We start from the raw sequence: 18,579 nt of genomic DNA, 5'->3' as shown, positions 1-18,579 counted from the left end.
AAGATTTCTTGTGATCTTTCCACGTTCTCAAGTCCTATATGCTTAAAATACTCTTTGATATCTGATTGGAGTTTTTATTATTTCTCATCATAATGATAGAACCTAATAATCTTGCTGGATTCCTTTCAGTAGATTCTTTTTCTTGCTCTAAATTTTAAGGCTATGGTTCTCCACCTCAGTAGCCTCGAGTCACCCTTCATTAGACTTGAACCACCCCTTAGAAAATGCTAACTAGGTCTTTATTTTCACACATTTTTTGACTATGGAAAAAAAAAAAGTAACACATCAGCCTTTCTTCTGTAAAGAGCTCAAAGGCCACAAAATGTGAGTTGGGTTGTTTTTTGTTTTGTTTTATTTTGTTTTAACACTACAGATTTGTATTTGAAATCTCTGGGTATTTTGTGAAATGATGTTTGCATACCTAAGTGTGTTAATATTGCATGGCACTCCAAAACACTCTTGAAAAGATGTCAGGGTGCCCCAGGGTGCCAGGGCACTGTGGTTGAGAATTGCTTTTAAAGAGTCTAATCTGGATTTGATTTGATTTGAATTTGTAGTCAGTTTTGTCACTAGAGGGCAGTCTTAGTCTTACAGTTCTGGTAAAAGATTTTTCAACAGACTAAGTATACAACAAAATTGCATAAAAATCTTTGCTGTGAAAAAGATACTTTTTTAGCTTAACCTGAAAAAAATGTTTGCCTTTTAAAATAGCCTGGGGAGGCTCCCTCACTTGCTGTTTCTACTGAGCCATCTGTAATTGTATCAGAGAGTGATTCTGACAAGATCGCTACCCAAGTGCCACAGATGCTACAAGAGACAGATGTTTCCAGTTCTAATATTAAGCAAAACAGTGTGCCTCCTTTACAGAGTAAGTATTTCTTAGTATGCGAAGATCCGTTTTGTAGCTACTAAAAAAAAAAAAAAAAAAATAGCTTGGTTAACTCTCTACCATGATGGGCTTCAGTACTGTATGTTAATTTGGGTTATTCAATATTTAATTTAGCAGAGGAGTTACGTCTCCTTGTAACAGATAGCCAAGTATAACTTTAAAAAGCTGTTCTTTTAAAAACATGCTTTATTTTATATTCCTGTATAACACCTTGCAATAATATGGAATGTACTGATCAATATTTAAGCAATTTGTGTTCAAATTATTTTCTACAAAGCTAAAGGAACATTTTTTTTATTGCAACTTTTTTAGCCAAGTCTGAAGAAAGCTGGGAGTCCCCCAAACAAGTTAAAAAGAAGAAAAAAGCAAGAAGGGAAACGTGAATTTCCTGAGATGGACATATGTTGCTGAAATACTGTCATGAAGATTATGCTGTTTATGCAATAATTTGTGAACATGTACAGAATTTTATATAAATTTCAACTGATTTTTAAAACAGAACTGCTGTGAACACAACCATCTTTAAAAAGGAATCCAAGGAAAGTAACTTTGTGATTATAGAAAACAGCAGAACATGCTACATGCTGGAGAGACACTTTGAAGAGTCTGTTTTTCCAACTTATGGTGAAAGATGTTAACTTAAAAAAAAAACTGGTTTTACAACACAGTGCCCTGTTTACAATAGATTATGTCCTATCTCATCTGCAGCTGGGAATAAAGGATTAATTTTAAGGAAGGGTTTTCTGTAAAATAGTTGTCTGTATAATAGTGGATGTTTCTTGACCCTCTTTTGAGTGGTATATGGAAACACAGAATGTCTACCATTTGGATCTGTTTCATGCCTAAATCAAAGTGCTTTGATTAAATACGTAATCTGCCATATCTTTACAATATGTTGGTTAGCAAAGCAGCTAACCATTAAAGGAATCACAAGTGCAAATAAAATCATTAAAATCATTTGTACAGTTAAACCTTTATGGTTTATTATACAAAGTTAACATAATAAAATGGCTTTTGGTTAAAAGTTTGAGAATGTGATTAAAGCTTGAGTGGTTCATGAAGTTATTTTTGATAGTCTCTTACATTACTTGAATTGTTCAAAGTAACAGTATATTTTTAAGAATGCAGTAATGTGCATAAAATTAATTCCACTGTTTTCTGCTTCAGCATATAGCTTTTTTTTTATTTTGTTGGTGGGTTCTGATTCACAGCTAAACTCTTCTCCTGATTGATTTTTCTTTAACACTTAAAAATGAACTATAAATGCAAAATGTCCTTTTCCTTTAGCATTTACTAACTTACCTGTTTCTCTTCCCTTTTTCTTGGTTAAAACAAAAAATAGCAAGATAATCCGTTTTCATTCACAAACTATACACTAATTCAAGCATTTGGTGGCAAATTGAAAAATGGCTTTGGACTGCTTTTAATCGACATCATCAAGATCACAGGTTATCAGGAGTACACTTTTTTCTTTTCTTTTTTTTACTGCCTTAACCTATAGTTATAGAATATGCATCTAAACTTCTTGAAGGTGATTGGTGTTTTTATAAGAAATTTCATGCAGTTATAGCAATTGTAAAATAAAGAACCTATTCCCACTTTAAACTATTGATTTTTTTAAAATTGTGTTTTCAGATATTATTTTCAGGCACTGTGTTAACTACATGGTATAAAATTAGCAAGTATATTTGTATCTATAAATGGTCCATGCTCATCCATGTACACTGTAAATATGCTCTACAAAACTTTTATGTTTGGTAAGGACCATCATTAATGTCACTTGATGAATTCTGTAAAAGAAAGGCCATGGTTTATTTGATATGATTGGCTTTCATTTTTGTGGCAGAGAAATGAAATGGTAACAGTTGTGACAAATGGTACTGATCAACCATCCAATATTGTCTTCTGCTTGCAAAGCAGAAATAATAGTTAAAGAAACCAGCTGGTTTGAATTGTGCTAAAGACATGCCTTATTGAGAACTTTCCTAATAAATGAATACTAACTTATGCAGATGCTAATACCTGCATCAGGAACATGGCAGTTTGTTTACATGTTCAGAAATTTTGTTCAATTCTATTCTAAATTTGTTATGAATGATAAATTGAGCAATTTGATAGTATTGTTTTACTCACTCAGGAGAGAGTAATACAAAAGCTTTGCATATCAGTTCCGTGTAAACTAACTTCAGAACTGAAATATTTACAACAAGGATTTCTAAGATGTTTAACATAGTCATGTAATGTGCATTGCTTCTTGTAAATTAGATTTCCATTTTGCTTACTTCTCAGTGTGACAGAAGCAGGTCTTTAAATTCATATGTACAGTAAACTTCCAAATGTTTAATAGTGGTCCCACCCTGTACATTTTGTTAGATGTGGCTTTCTGAAAAAGGACTTAAAGACCTTTACAAAATGATGCGTTGACTACAACTATATAAAAACTGATTTAGGATTTGCCTTTGGAAGGGTATTGACAGTTCAGGATTGCCAGTATAAGTCCTTGAATTGTTCAACATAGCAATTTATGTGTGTTTTACTTGCAGCAAGCTGCTGCTTCTAGCTTGCACATCAATCTGAACCTTTCCAGCCTTCCCTTTCAAATATCATCCATTTAGTTGTTCATCTACTTGTAGTGTGTTGTTTTTTTTTCATTTGTGTATGGATTGAGTGTCTTGGAAAGTTAGACATTTGTTTTTATTCAACAGATGCTCCAAAGGAAACAGTAATAATGAAATTTATCCATGAATGGAAACTGAGTTATCTATTTAGATTGTCATCTTTTACTTTTACCCAAGGCAAGGAATGGCTAATTTGCAAAATAATAAAATACATTTCATGCATAGGTACCTTCAACAGAAAGAGAAACCAATACTGTTTAAAGAAACTAAGTCTCATTTTCTTAAATGCATGAAATATTTTCATAATATGATGTTTTTGTAATTTTTCTGAAATGGTTTATATTACACAACTGTATGGAAAGTGTGGTTGTGATGTGTAATTAGATAGTTACTGTGCGCTCTCAGTTTTTGTTTTTCTTCTGGGAAAGTGTACAGGATTCATGTGCTTGGTACAAAGCTAGTAATCTGAGTTGACTTGAGACAAATGAAAACTTTTGGATAGCTCCTTTTATAAACCTAAAGAAAAAGTACAGTAGATAAACATTACTTAAATGTTTACTAAAGAATGTATACATTAAAAACAAATTTTCAAAATGTTTCATAGGAATACCTTTAGTATTGATATCTTTGCAACTGAACTGATTTTCATTGGAAGCTACCATTTTGCTCCAGTTCCCAGCTAGAAGTCTGTTCTGATGACTAGGACCTAGGTGAACATTTGAACGTATATGACTAGCAGATCAAAGTTCATTAAAAATAGAGTGCTTTTCATTTAAGTGATTTAACAAATCAGGCTTTGAGTTAAATAAGAATTAGAAGATGAAGGGAGGAAAAACCTTTTTAAAGTCTCTTCACATATATTGTGCATCCATTCTTACATAATCATACTGTTGAAATGGCAGATCTCTTACTTTAATTTATTCTCCTCACATAGCTCAGTTTGCATAATGGACAAATGATGCAGGTAGGAAAACAAGACTTTTGTTCTTGGCATACAAGACAGACTATTTCAATCAACTTCATTTCTCCCTGCAAATGAATAATTTCCATCTCTGAGCTGCAGAGTTTGAGTTTTCAGTTTTTCAAATGTTCATTAGTTAAGGGATCCCTTAACTTACCTCTGCTGTAGCCTATCACTTGTACTTCCTGTACAGAGTCTCTTCTGCTGCTTTTGCTCCATATCTGCAAGCTGAGTTTCCAGTTTTAACTGGCATAGACTGAAATCAGGAGGAAAAAAGGGAAAGATAGCATGTGGCTTGTGGATCTTGCTAGAACCTTGTCAGCTGAAATTCGTTGGGGGGGGGGGGGGGGACAGGGGCACTCTGTCAGCAGAAGCCCTTTGAACATTGTTGGAGTGTCTTGTATTGAGTCAATTTATAAACACAGAACCCCCAAATCAATGTCTGGCTGAATCTCAGTTCATTTTAAAACTGTTCTTGTTTGATTGTAGTCACCCTTGCTGATCTCAACACCCCCTCCTCCCACACACACATGCATACATAGTCTTGTTGCATAATTCCGGCCCCCCCCTTCCCCTCCTTCCAAAGATACATACCTATTGAAAACACGTTTTTAAAGACTCGCCTGTTGTACAAAGATGTGTATGTTTTCAGCTTACTGAAAAAAAAAATTGGTCTGGTCACTAATGAAAGCTGTTTACTGGTCTGCTTCATAGCAGAGCACTCCATTATCAAAGTTGTTCCCCATGCCAGTACTTATAGAAAAGTAGAAACTGATCAAATTCTCCAAGTAGATTGAGCTCTGTTTTCTAATTATTTAGCCATCCTCATGGCTCTTCTCTGACTCCTACAAACTATGAACATTCTTCTTGATTTGCAGACACCAGGACTGAGCACAATACTCTAGTGGTGATGGCCTCAATTTCACTTACTGGTACATCTGCAAAATATTTTGAGTATTAGCTGTATGTGAGGAGGTAAGGGCTTCTTTAAGTAGGAAATATGCAGTATGCTACAAGTAGTATACATTTATTTCCTGTGCTTTCATGCTGTGGCATGTCTGGAGGCCTAGTTAGTAAAAAAGCAAACAAAAACTTGTATTACCCAATCCTTGCTTTAGTCTTGAAGTTTCTAAGCAAAATGTTTGCTGGTTGTTTATGTCCCAAGAGCCTTTTGTTCTCAGTAGGGCAAAATAATCTGAGTTCTAGGTAAGTGTTGACCCCAGTTTAGTAACTTCTCTGCCACATTCAAGCCAAGTTCCTATAGTTCTTTCCTACCATAAATTTATCCTGAATTCTTTTGTGAAAGAAAATCCTTTTCAGTTGGTTTAAATATCAAAAAGATTTCTGGGCCCAAAAAGAACATTAGGGCAATTTCACCTGGAAGACATGAGCAGCTACAGGCCCATCTCTACGATGGTCATCACTGAGTTGTCTAGTAATGAGACTATCTTTCACTTTCTTTGTATCTGCCTATTTTACCTTGGCTAAAGACTTTGGGTTTTTGCTTTTGGTTTTCATAGATTTCATAGACATTAGAGCTGGAAGGGACCTCAGAAGATCATCGAGTCCAGCCCCCTGCCCAAAGGGCAGGAAGTCAGCTGGGGTCATAGGATCCCAGCAAGATAAGCATCCAGTTTGCTCTTGGTGTTCAATGTAGGCGCTTGAACCACCTCTGGTGGCAGGCTGTTCCAGACCTTGGGGGCTTGGACAGTAAAGAAGTTCTTCCTTATGTCCAGCCTGAAACGGTCTTGTAGTAGTTTATGACCATTCGACCTAGTCGTCATCCCTTGGGGCGCTCTAGTGAACAAACGTTCCCCCAGATACTGGTGGTCACCCCTGATAAACTTGTAGGTGGCCATCAGATCACCCCTGAGCCTGCGCTTTTCCAGGCTAAAGAGCCCCAGGGCTCTCAGCCTGTCATCATAGGGTCTGGTTCCCTGACCTCTGATCATGCGCATGGCTCTTCTCTGGACTCTCTCAAGCTTCTCCACATCCTTTTTGAATTGTGGAGCCCAAAACTGGACGCAGTACTCCAGCTGTGGCCTCACTAAGGCCGAGTACAAGGGGAGAATGACGTCCCAGGATTTGCTTGAGAAGCATCTATGAATGCAAGCCAGTGTTTTGGTCGCTTTACTAGCCGCAGCATCGCACTGCAGGCTCATGTTCATCTTGTGGTCAATGATGACCCCCAAGTCTCTTTCTTGCATAGTGCTAGCCAACATAGCACTGCTGAGCCTATAAGGATGCTGCAGGTTTTTCTTCCCAAGGTGGAGAACCTTGCATTTATCGGTGTTGAACATCATCAGATTCTCGTCTGCCCAGTTGCTGAGCCTTTCCAGGTCAGCCTGGATCACCCGCCTGTCTTCTGGTGTGGATGCTTTGCCCCAAAGTTTGGTGTCATCGGTGGACTTGGCCAGTCCGCTTCCGTTTTGTTTATTTTGGGAGGGGGGGGTGTTTAGCTTTCTGAGCCAAACTGAATTTAAGCAAAGCATGAGATGCAGTTAGACATCTGTATATCAGGAATGCAAGGTTTGCCATGTCTGTACCCTGCAGCGCTCTCTGTATCATGACAGTCGATACCTCTTATAAACAGCATATTAGCGTCACCCTAAAACACAGTGGGGCTGTTACCTGCTTCTGCCTATGTGCTTGTCGGCTGTAAATTAAGCTATATACCACAGCAGCTGCAATCCCTGCTACACAATGTTTACGTGTTGTACATGGCCCCAGTACTTTTCTTTGGATATTTGCCAATCTGATGCTCACTGTAAACAACTAAATGTGGTTATTCCACACATTTATGAAAAGGGTAATTGTGAGCTCCAGCGCATTTAGATGGTGGAGGCTGCTGTGACCTAGGAACATTGGCAACACCTTTTATGGCTTAGTGAGATTTCTTTTAGACTTACCATATGCTACTTTAACTTTAACATATAAGTAGCTAAAAGAAAATACAATCCAGTTTTGGATTCTAACCTTTTACTTGAGAACTGGTCTGTATTCTGCTGCGTGTGGTTTGTGCTTGCTTTTTTTTTTTATGGTTTTTAGTTTTCCCTCTTTGGCTTTCAAATGTAAGTCCAGCTATTGTATTTCATATCTGTAAAGAGAGAGTTTCCCAAAGCTTGCTCTTTCTCTATCTGCCTGTAGCTAGGAAGTCTCTTGGTTAGCTTTCTTGACTGAACAAGAAAGCCTACCTGTAAAATGTAGCCCTTTCTCTCAGATACTAAAAATAGCTTAGGACATTTACACTTCCTTTGCAGTCTCTTATCATGCTACATTGCATACAATCCTTCTGGTGCCCTATGCAAATATCAAATCCTATTGAAGATCTGCTCTCCAAAGCTTTATAGATCAAACTGCTATTTTGAATTCCCAGGACTAATGCGACCCCAGTTAGTAGGAGATGATTCTCTTCAAACAATAATGCAACCAAGACAGCTGTCATAACCTTATTAGGTTAACCACAGACAAGCAAGGAAGAAATGATGCTTCCACAGAAGATGTTGATTTTGCTTTGTTTGCATCTTCATACTCCTTCCTCATGAATGGACTGCAGCTGGACAGTCCTATTGAGTCCTATCTGAGCCAAGTGTTGGGAAAATTTCCCCTACCTCTAGAGGCAATCTCTTTTTTGTGGGTAGGATAATATTTCAGTGGACCTGTGTATCCAGACTAGTATATTTTCCTCACTTTTTTTTGTATTGTCCTTATTCTTTTCTGACTTTGATTTGTTCCTTGATCATGGACCCCTTCAAAAGAAACAAACAACCCAGAAAAACACAACTATAGAACACCTTGGTTTTTAGTACATTTTGATTCAAGAGAAATAGCTTATATTGCTTTTTCCTAATCTTCCAAAGAGGGATCAGACAGCCTTCCAGTTTCAGACTTCTGGTCAGGCAAGTTGCTAAAGATTGGGCAGCTGTTCTGGATCTAAGATAACTCCATACATTCATTCAGCTCATTCAGAATTCTAATACTAGACCATTTCTTCCTTAGAAATGCAAACTCATTTTGTGAAACTATCCCAAGAATGGAGAATTTCTACTTACCCTGCTTGGAGAAAGTGTTTTTATGTTTGCAGTGGGCATAGCACTTCTAGTACAGAGTTCTCCCATCCATGTTGCACATAAGTGCCATACTGCATAAGACCATTTGTCTGCCTGGCCTAATATTCTGCCTCTGACAGTGGCAAAAATGGATGCCATAGAGGGAAAGCACCAAACTGAGTGGCTTTAAAGTGATCAGTCTCCTATTCAATATCCTCCCTGGCAAGTCATGGCAGCAGCCATGAGCATTTCTGAAGTGTCTAGCAGTTGTCACATTTCTAAATAGAACATTAGAGTTGACCCATACTGTAATTCCCCTCATGTTTGGTAACAATAAATTCTTTGGGTATTTATCAATATGATACTCACCAAACAAAAATCTCTATGCATGTAGTCACAACAGGTAGAATTCATACGTGCACCTCTGGACTGTACCATAGTGTTGCCCTGAGGGGTCAGGCCAACGCTCAGGATCTCAATATTGCACTGTTAGGAGAGCATGGTGTACAATTGCACATGCACACATAAAAATCAAGCACACATCCACTCACTAGGTGCATACACCCCTACTAGGCATACACACTCACACTAGCACCTCAGATACACGTTCAAAATAACTAGTCTAGGTTCATGCACACCTATCACCAGTTTAAGCCCATACATGCTACACACACCAAATTTAGACAGAATCAGTTACCAGTTACCAACACCTGTACATCCAATGCACATACGTGGATTACTAGTACCATACACACACACAATGATATCTATATATGTATATATAAATGTATTCACTAATTCACACACCACCCACCTACACATACACACAGGTGAGTTCCTAAGTTGGGTGTTGTGATGTGTATGTATGTATGTGCTTGGTGTACTTGGGATACCTGGGGAAAGGTTAAGGTAAGAAAGTAGAAGTGTAGGGAATGGAAGTTACCAGGACTGGGATTAGAACCGGTAGATTACAGGGGCCTGGGTTGAAGAACTGAGGCTTGGGGATAACTTTAGGTTAATTGATCTTAATTGATTAAAAGACAAAGCCTGCAGAACAGGGAAGCCATGCTGGCACAGAGGTTGGGACGAGCCAGAGCTACAGGGGAGCTGAAAAGGTAGGTGGGGAGAGAGAAAATGGGACTAAGGGAAAGTGTGGGTGGTAAAGGGGCTGTGGGTGTGGGGAGCCAGAGCATGGCTCCGGGGCAGCTAGAGAAGTTGCAGGGAGCAGCAGTAGATGCTGGGAGCTGGAGAATGGCTCTAGCTGCTGGAGAAAACTGCAGGACAGCCACAAGGAGCTGGGAAGCTGGGGGGGGGGGATGGGGGGGGATGACTACAGAAGGTGTGGGGGAAGCCTGAAAACAGAGAGAGAGCAGAAAATTACAGGAAAAGTGGCAGGACAGACTGAAAGGGGGCAGGACAGTGGGATAGCAGAGAAAGGCAGCAGAAACAGGAAAAAGGCAGTAGATGGCATGGGAGGTTGAAAGGCAGCAGGGGCAGCAAGAAAGCAAGGAGAAGCTGAGAGGTGGCAGAAGAGGGGAGATGGAATTGGGAGGAGATTGGGAAACTAACAGAGAGGGTGGGGACTGGGGCTGAGAGAGAGAGAATGAGGCTGGAATTTAAGATAGGGAAGGGACTGGGATTAAGTAAAACATGACCCAACTCAGGGTTGCAGTGGTTTTATTGAACAGGGGAGATGGTGACACAATGTCTTATTGGTTCCCTTGCACCCACACACACGCACACACAATGGCAGCGGGGGTTAGAGAGGCTTGGTGCAGGGGCTGAAGTCCAGGAGAAGAGAGACAGAGAGAGAGGGTCCAAATTGTAGAAGGAGGTGTGCCTGCTAGGTAATATCTACCTATTCCAAGTTGGAAATTGATCGTCGAGGGCCAGTTGGGGTCTCCTTCAGCTTGGGTTGTCCAGAGGGGATCACTGGCACGGCCTCTGGGTGGATAGGTGACGTGAAACTGGTCTGGTCCAGATGGAAATGGCGTTCCCACTGGGTCTGTCTTCACTGCCCTTTTTTATAGGGACAGCCCTTGTGTGATCCTAGTGACAGGAGGCATGCCCAGGGAAGGTCAGCCCCTGGCGTACTGAGCATGTGCGCTCCATACAGGGATGTGCAGTTTCAGGAGTCTGTAATGGTGAGAGTTGCTGGTTCTGCAGGGTCTTTTGTCTTTCAAATGCTGGGTTCTTGTCTCTGTTCCTGGGTGAGGTCTGTGGTTCCTGAATGAATCAATGCAAGGTGATGGCCCAGTCATTACAGGCCATTCAGTAAAGGCCTGCTACCATTGTATTTCAATCATTCCCAATCATTCTCATTTGTCGGGGAACCAATTTACATGGGAGGGGTACAATGAATCATATTATTGCAACGTGGGATGCCCAGGCAGAGGATAGAAGATGGAGGCTTGACATATAAAATGGAAACTTGACACAGGCCTAAACCATACAATATCCATATGAAACAATAAAAATCAATACAAAAAAGATTACAATATACAACAGTAAAAATCAATACAAACCTAGTAATTATACAATATAAAACTGGATATACAAAAACTTGCTACAAAAATAAAAATGTTTAAAGCTTATCCTAAGTCTGAGCTCACTTATACTTATCTATAGGGAATAGAGAGGGAGAGAAGGAGTCAGAAATGGTTGGGGAAGGGGAGGGGGAATGCATTTTAAAATTTAAAAAAAAAAACGGGGTTTTGCTACAATGGCACCCAGATTTGAAAGCATAAACCAAATACAGTAACTCAAATGTAATAGCAGCCTCACACAATAGTATACTATGACCACATCTACATGTGCTGTTAATTCATCTAAATAAATGCTGGTCTCCAGGACCACAGCACATTGAGTAGGGTCAGAGCAGCCTCAGCTTATAAGGTATCCAGGGGGGTCAGCCTGCTAGCACTGCTCAGTGTGCCCTGACAAGGTGTAGGACTACAAGGGTGGGGGTGATCATGCACCTATAATTGGCGAAGAGCTTGTGAGGGAACAGGTTGAGAGGTTGGCCATCCACAAGTCAGCTGACCTGGATGGAATGCACCCAAGAGTGCTAAAAGAGTTGGCTGACATCATAGCACAACCAATGGTGAGGATATTTGAGAACTTGTGGCTCACAAGAGAGATCCCTGAAAAGATCTTGGAAAAAATCATCAAACAAACAATCAACAACAGACTAATGGAAGGCAACATTCTGAGAGACAGCCAACATGGCTTCATTGCGACTAGGTCTTTCCTGACCAACGTCATTTCCTTCTAAGAGCAGGTGATGCATTGCTTGGACAAAGGAGAAGAGGTTGATGTCATAGATTTAAAACTTGGTCTCCCATGATGTCCTTGTGGTAAAATTGGGAAACTGTGGTACTCGGACCAGTACTCTTTAATATATTCATAAATTATCTGGATTCAGGTGTCAGAAGCGGACTGGCTAAGTTCAGAGATGACACCAAATTATGAGGAAGTGCAGTCATGCTAGAGGATAAACTGGCAATTCAGGTTGACCTGGACAGGCTTGCAAGGTGGGCGGATCAAAACCTGATGACATTCAACACAGAGAAATGCAAAGTGTTCCACCTCAGGAGGAAAAACCCACACCATACTTGTAGGCTTGGCAGTGCTATACTCACTAGCACCGTGACTGAAAGAGACTTGGGGGTCATGATTAACGACAACATGACCATGAGCCACCACCGCAATGCTGCAGCCAGCAAAGCAAACCCTGGCTTGCATCTACCGATGCACCTCAAGCAAGACCCAAGAAGTGCATATAATTATGATGTCATAGGGATAACGGAGACCTGGTGGAACTCCACCCATGACTGGACCACGGGTATAGATGGCTATACCCTGTACAGGAGGGATCGTGTAGAGAAAAGGGGCGGGGGTGTAGCTCTATGTTAAGGAAAGCTACACGTCCCTGCAAGCCGATATTGGCGACCAGGGTGGACGGCTGGAGACCCTCTGGGTTAAAATCCATGGGGAACACGGCACAGGGGACACAATGGTGGGAGTCTACTACAGACCTCCCACCCAAAGTCCTGAGCTTGACCAGGAGTTTGCCCGGGAACTGGCTGAGGCAGCATGCTCCAGGACCATGGTTGTCATGGGTGACTTCAATTACCCGGATATCTCGTGGGAGGATCGCTCAGCAAAATCTGAGCGGTTGTAAAGCTTCCGCTCGTGCGTGGATGACCTCTACCTGACTCAAGAAGTCTATGGGCCAACGAGAGGCAAAGCACTGCTCGACCTGGTACTGGGGATGACCTAGTCAGTGACCTAGTGATCAATGGCAAGCTGGGTGACAGCGACCACAAGCTGATCGCCTTCACCATCCGCCGAAAAGCTGGCAAGTCAGCAACACGGAAGTCCTTGACTTCAGGAAAGCCGACTTTGACAAGCTCAGGAGGCTTGTCAGTGAGGCCCTAAGGGACCATGACCACAGGGAGAGGGGAGTTCAAGAAGAGTGGTTGCTCCTCAAGGGAGCAATCCTCAATGCACAAACTAAGTCTATTCCATCTCGGAGGAAAGGCAGCAAGAGGGCACAGCAGCCCCCCTGGCTCTCCAGGGACCTAGCAGACCTCCTGAGGGTAAAAAGAAAGGCCTACAAAGGATGGAGGATGGGAGTCACCTCCAAGGAGGATTATTCTGCACTGGTCCGGTCCTGTAGGGAGCATACCAGGAAAGCCAAGGCTGCAACTGAACTCCAACTAGCTTTGAGCATCAAGGACAATAAAAAGTTTCAGATATGTGGGGAGCTGGAGGAAAAGCAGGGGCAACGTTGGACCCCTGCTGAACCAGATGGGGAAACTGACAACTGACGCCCAGGAAAAAGCCAACCTATTAAATAGGTACTTTGCGTCGGTCTTTCATCAGTCCCATGGGACGCCCATGCCCGCTACGGGACGGGGAAGTCCGGGTGAGGGTGACCCCCTGCCCTCCATTAATGCTGACTTTCTGAAGGAACATCTTGAGAAGCTGGATACCGTCAAGTCAGCCGGCCCTGACAATCTTCACCCCAGGGTACTCAAGGAGCTGGTGAGCATCGTAGCCCAGCCTCTAGCATGGATCTTTGAAAACTCTTGGTGCTCTGGTGTAGTGCCCGAAGACTGGAAGAAGGCCAATGTGGTGCCTATCTTCAAGAAAGGGAGGAAAGTAGATCCAGCTAACTATAGGCCCATTAGCCTGACTTCTATCCCGGGGAAGATCTTAGAAAAGTTTATTAAAGAGGCCATCCTTAATGGACTGGCCGACGCCAACATCTTAAAGCATAGCCAGCACGGGTTTGTTGCGGGTAGGTCTTGCTTGACCAATCTCATTTCCTTCTACAACCAGGTGACCTATCACCTGGACAAGGGAGAAGAGATTGATGTCATATATCTTGACTTCAAAAAAGTCTTTGATCTTGTTTCCTATGATCACCTCTTGGAGAAACTGGCCAATTGTCACCTTGGGTCCTCCACGATCCACTGGCTGGAAAATTGGTGCCGGGCTCGGACCCAGAGGGTAGTAATTGATGGAAGTCACTCATCATGGTGTCCTGTGACCAGTGGGGTCCCCCAAGGCTCTGCCCTTGGACCCATACTGTTCAACATCTTCATTAATGATGTGGACACTGGAGTCAGAAGCGGACTGGCCAAGTTCGCCGATGACACCAAACTTTGGGGCAAAGCATCCACACCAGAAGACAGGCGGGTGATCCAGGCTGACCTGGACAGGCTCAGCAAGTGGTCGGACGAGAATCTGATGGTGTTCAATGCTGATAAATGCAAGGTTCTCCACCTTGGGAAGAAAAACCCGCAGCATCCTTATAGGCTCGGCAGTGCTATGTTGGCTAGCACTATGGAAGAAAGAGACTTGGGGGTCATCATTGACCACAAGATGAACATGAGCCTGCAGTGCGATGCTGCGGCTAGTAAAGCGACCAAAACGCTGGCTTGCATCCATAGATGCTTCTCAAGTAAATCCTGGGACGTCATTCTCCTCTTGTACTCGGCCTTAGTGAGGCTGCAGCTGGAGTACTGCATCCAGTTTTGGGCTCCACAATTCAAAAAGGATGTGGAGAAGCTTGAGAGAGTCCAGAGAAGAGCCACGCACATGATCAGAGGTCAGGGAAGCAGACCCTATGATGACAGGCTGAGAGCCCTGGGGCTCTTTAGCCTGGAAGAGCGCAGGCTCAGGGGTGATCTGATGGCCACCTATAAGTTTATCAGGGGTGACCACCAGTATCTGGGGGAACGTTTGTTCACCAGAGTGCCCCAAGGGATGACGACTAGGTCAAATGGTCATAAACTACTACAAGACCGTTTCAGGCTGGACATAAGGAAGAATTTCTTTACTGTCTGAGCCCCCAAGGTCTGAAACAGCCTGCCACCAGAGGTGGTTCAAGCGCCTACATTGAACACCTTCAAGAGCAAACTGGATGCTTACCTTGCTGGGATCCTATGACCCCAGCAGACTTCCTGCCCTTTGGGCAGGGGGCTGGACTCGATGATCTTCCGAGGTCCCTTCCAACCCTAATGTCTATGAAAAAAAAAAAAAGTCATCCACCCACTTTACTTGGCCTTGGTGAGGATGCAGCTGGAGTACTGCATCCAGTTCTAGGCTCCACACTTTAGAAAGGATGTGGAGAAGCTTGAGAGAGCTCAGAGGAGAGCCATGTGCATGATGAGGGGTCAAGACTACAGGCCTTATGAGAACAGGCTGAGGAGCATGGGACACTTCAGCCTGGAGAAGCGAAGGCTCAGGGGGGACTTGATGGCAACCTATAAGTATATAAGGAACGTGCATCAGGTACTGTGAGAACCCATGGCACCCCAAGGGAAGACAAGGTCTAATGATCACAAAATGCTGGAAGACCATTTTAGATTGGACATAAGGAAAAACTTTTTTACTGTCTGATTCTCCAGAATCTAGAATAGACTGCACCCAGAAGTGGTGCAAGCACTTAGTCTGGATACCTTTAAGAAATGCTTGGATGCTTATCTTGCTGGGGTGATCTGACCCCAGCTGACTTCCTTCCCCTTGGGCAGGGGGGGCTGGATCCCATGAGGTCCCTTCCAGGCCTAATGTCTATGAAATCTATTAAATCTATGTGCTGTGGAGGGGCTGGTTTGGGCACGAATGTTGCAACAACAGCTAAGGAAATGGATTCAGAAAAGCAGGAGAAAAATGGTGTGGCAGTGGTTTCCCCTTTTCAATAATGTAATGACACTTGTTTAAAGTCATCCCATGCCTGAGGGGACTTAAACACACATCTCTAACTTCCCAGGAGGTTATTAGGTGTCCTGGGACAGGTTGTTCTGGACATGCTGTTCCACTTTGCACAGACTACTTACTACTCCTTGGTCCCATTTACACATTACATTTAAGGCATGATTAACCAGTTAATCACATCTTAAGTGGTCACCCTGCCATCAATTAACAGTGTGATATAAAGAAGAATAAGCTATAAAATTATTCCACAAAATGTGCGATAACTTTTTTACTGCTTCCTTCATGCCATTCATTGTGTGGCCAGGGATCCCTTTGGCTGGGAGCCCTGTCAGCTGATTGGAGCTCCCAGCTGGGGGTCCCATGTGCACCCCCTCCTCCTCCAGCTTGGGAGCTCCCAGCTGATGCTGGCTCCCAGTTACCCATACCTGGGAGCCCCATCAGCTGACAAGGTTTCCAGGGGCCCCTGCACTCCTGTGGCTGAGCAACTATAGCTGAGGTAGTGTCCCAGCTGTGAGTGTACATCAATGCATTAGATCCCATTGCACCTTCACTTGTACATCTGGGGGGTAGTCCCTAGAAAGGGAAAGAAATAGAATGATTTAGATTAAGGATTAGAACAGTCAAGTGAGATGCACTGGTTCAAATCCTTGCTTTAAATTATAGATTTAAACCTAGGTCCCGTCACCTATCAGAAAAGTATCCTATCCCAATGGCTGGAAGCATTCTCACACTTTATTAAATGACCCCAAAAGGAAGTCCATGAAGAATGGATCAGAATTAACAGGAGACAATGACTGCAGACAAAGGTCACATTCACATTTTCAAGTGTGTGTCTGTGTGTGTGTCTGAATGACTTACCCTCTGAAGTGCCTCAAGAATATTCAAAGAGCTTCAAAAGAGCATGTGTGATAATGAGGTATGATTTAGACGTGTTTTATTATGTGCGTATTCTCTACAGAGCAGGACAGGAACCCATGAGTCCTCCAGTGGCCCACAGTACTCCTGTAGTGGAGCAGGTGTCGGTAGGTGATGAACTGCTTAGATCCCTTCCAACCCTACCAACTATGAAACTATGAAACTAAGTAATGTTTTGCTGACAGCCTGTGCTGTGGAAACTGAGTTTTGCAGGTTCCTTTCAGTGACAGCCAGGTGGAGGAGTGCCTGCGATGTGAGTGGCGCTTCCTAGTGGTGTCCCCTAAGGAACAGGCAAGAGAACTACAGGAGGAGGCTCTGAACCATCCTCCACCATGAGAAATTCATCGATTCTATGCTGGAGGAAACTTCTAGGACTGTGGAGGAAGGTCTACCAAAGGCAGTGCTAGAGAAGGAGATGGACTCCCAGGAAAGTGGACGCTGGAAACTTGTGACCTCTGGCAGCAAGCAGAAGTCTTCATCCCCACCTGCAGCGGTTTACCTGAAGAACAGACATGGAGCACTAACAACAGAGGAGAGGGAGCACAGTCCATTGGTAGAAAACGCCTCCCAAGGCTGGGAGGATTGAGACCACTGCCACCAAAAGGAAGCAATGGAAGGTGGTGGTTGAAGACTCCTTACTGCAAGGGACAGAAGTATCTGCCTACTGGCCTGACCTGTTATCTCAGGAGGTCTGCTGCTTGCCCACAGCCCAGGTCTGAGATGTCACAGAAGGATTACTGAGACTCATCCAGTCCTCTGACTACTACCATATGCTGTTCATCCATGTGGGCACCAATGATACTGTCAGGGGTGACCCTGAGCAGATTAAAAGTGGCTGCAGGGTTTTGGGCATGAGGGTGAAGGGGACAGGGGCTCAGGTGGTGTTCTTGATCCTTCCAGTTGAAGGGAAGGGCCTGGGCAGGAGCAGATGCATCCTGCAGATCAATGCGTGACTGTGCAGATGGTGTTGCCAGCAGGGCTTTGGCTTCTTCAACCACCGGATGTTGTTCCAAGAAGAAGGATTACTGGGAAGAGATAGGATCCATCTGACAAAAAGAAGGAACAGAACCTTCACAGACAGGCTTGCTAATCTAGTGAGGAGGGCTTTAAGCTAGGTTTGCTAGGGGATGGAGATAAAAGCCCTGAGGTAAGTGGGTGACCTGGAGGAAGCACAAGCAGGAGGGGGCAATGTGGGACTGGGGGCTTCTCATTCTTCTTGAAAAAGTAAGGCAATCAATTAGTTACCTCAGGTGTCTGTACATGAATGCATGGAGCCTGGAAAATGAGCAGTAAGAATTGGAAATCCTCACACAGTCGTGGAACTATGACATGACTGGAATGACAGCGACTTGGTGGGATAGCTCACATGACTGGAGCACCATTATATGGATGGGTATAAACTGTTCAGGAAGGCTAGGCAAGGGAGAAGAAAAGGAGGAGTTGCTCTTTATATAAAAGATTCATAGATTCATAGATGTTTGGGTTAGAAGGGACCTTAGCAGATCAAGTCTGACCCCCTGCCCTGGGCAGGAAAGAGCACTGGGGTCAGATAACCCCAGCCAGGTACATGTCTTGCCTCCTCTTAAAGACCCCCACGGTCTTGTTGAAGCACCACCTCCCTTGGAAGCCCACTCCAGATTCTGGCAACCCTTACCATAAAGAACTCCTTCCTGATGTCTAACCTAAATTTGCTGTCTGTCAGTTTGTGGCCATTGTTCCTCGTTACTCCAAGGAGTGCTCTGGTAAACACAGCATCTCCTATTCCTTGCTGCCCCACCCTGATGAATTTGTAGGCAGCCACAAGGCCACCTCTCAGCCTTCTCTTGCAAAGGCTGAAGAGATCCAGGGCCCTCAATCTCTCCTCATAGGGCTTTGCCTGCAGGCCCCTAACTGTATGAGTGGCCCTCCTCTGAACCCTCT

The 18,579-nt window shown here is 43.2% G+C and overlaps 1 protein-coding gene across 2 annotated transcripts in view; it reads left to right on the top strand.

Annotated features, from left to right (window-relative positions):
- The window catches only part of MTDH (metadherin), a 37,219-nt gene extending 33,113 nt beyond the window's left edge, over positions 1-4,106 (top strand). For both annotated transcript variants that reach the window (XM_014611607.3, XM_059723858.1), the window contains exons 12-13: positions 712-868; positions 1,202-4,106. In XM_014611607.3, the coding sequence (XP_014467093.2) occupies positions 712-868; positions 1,202-1,272 (228 nt within the window). In that variant the 3' untranslated portion in view covers positions 1,273-4,106. The remainder of the gene's footprint in view (positions 1-711; positions 869-1,201) is intronic.
- Positions 4,107-18,579: the final 14,473 nt, after the last annotated feature.

This window comes from Alligator mississippiensis, chromosome 3 (genome assembly GCF_030867095.1).
Source record: "Alligator mississippiensis isolate rAllMis1 chromosome 3, rAllMis1, whole genome shotgun sequence".
Lineage (NCBI taxonomy): Eukaryota > Metazoa > Chordata > Crocodylia > Alligatoridae > Alligator > Alligator mississippiensis.
This window is presented reverse-complemented; position numbering and strand designations above follow the sequence as displayed.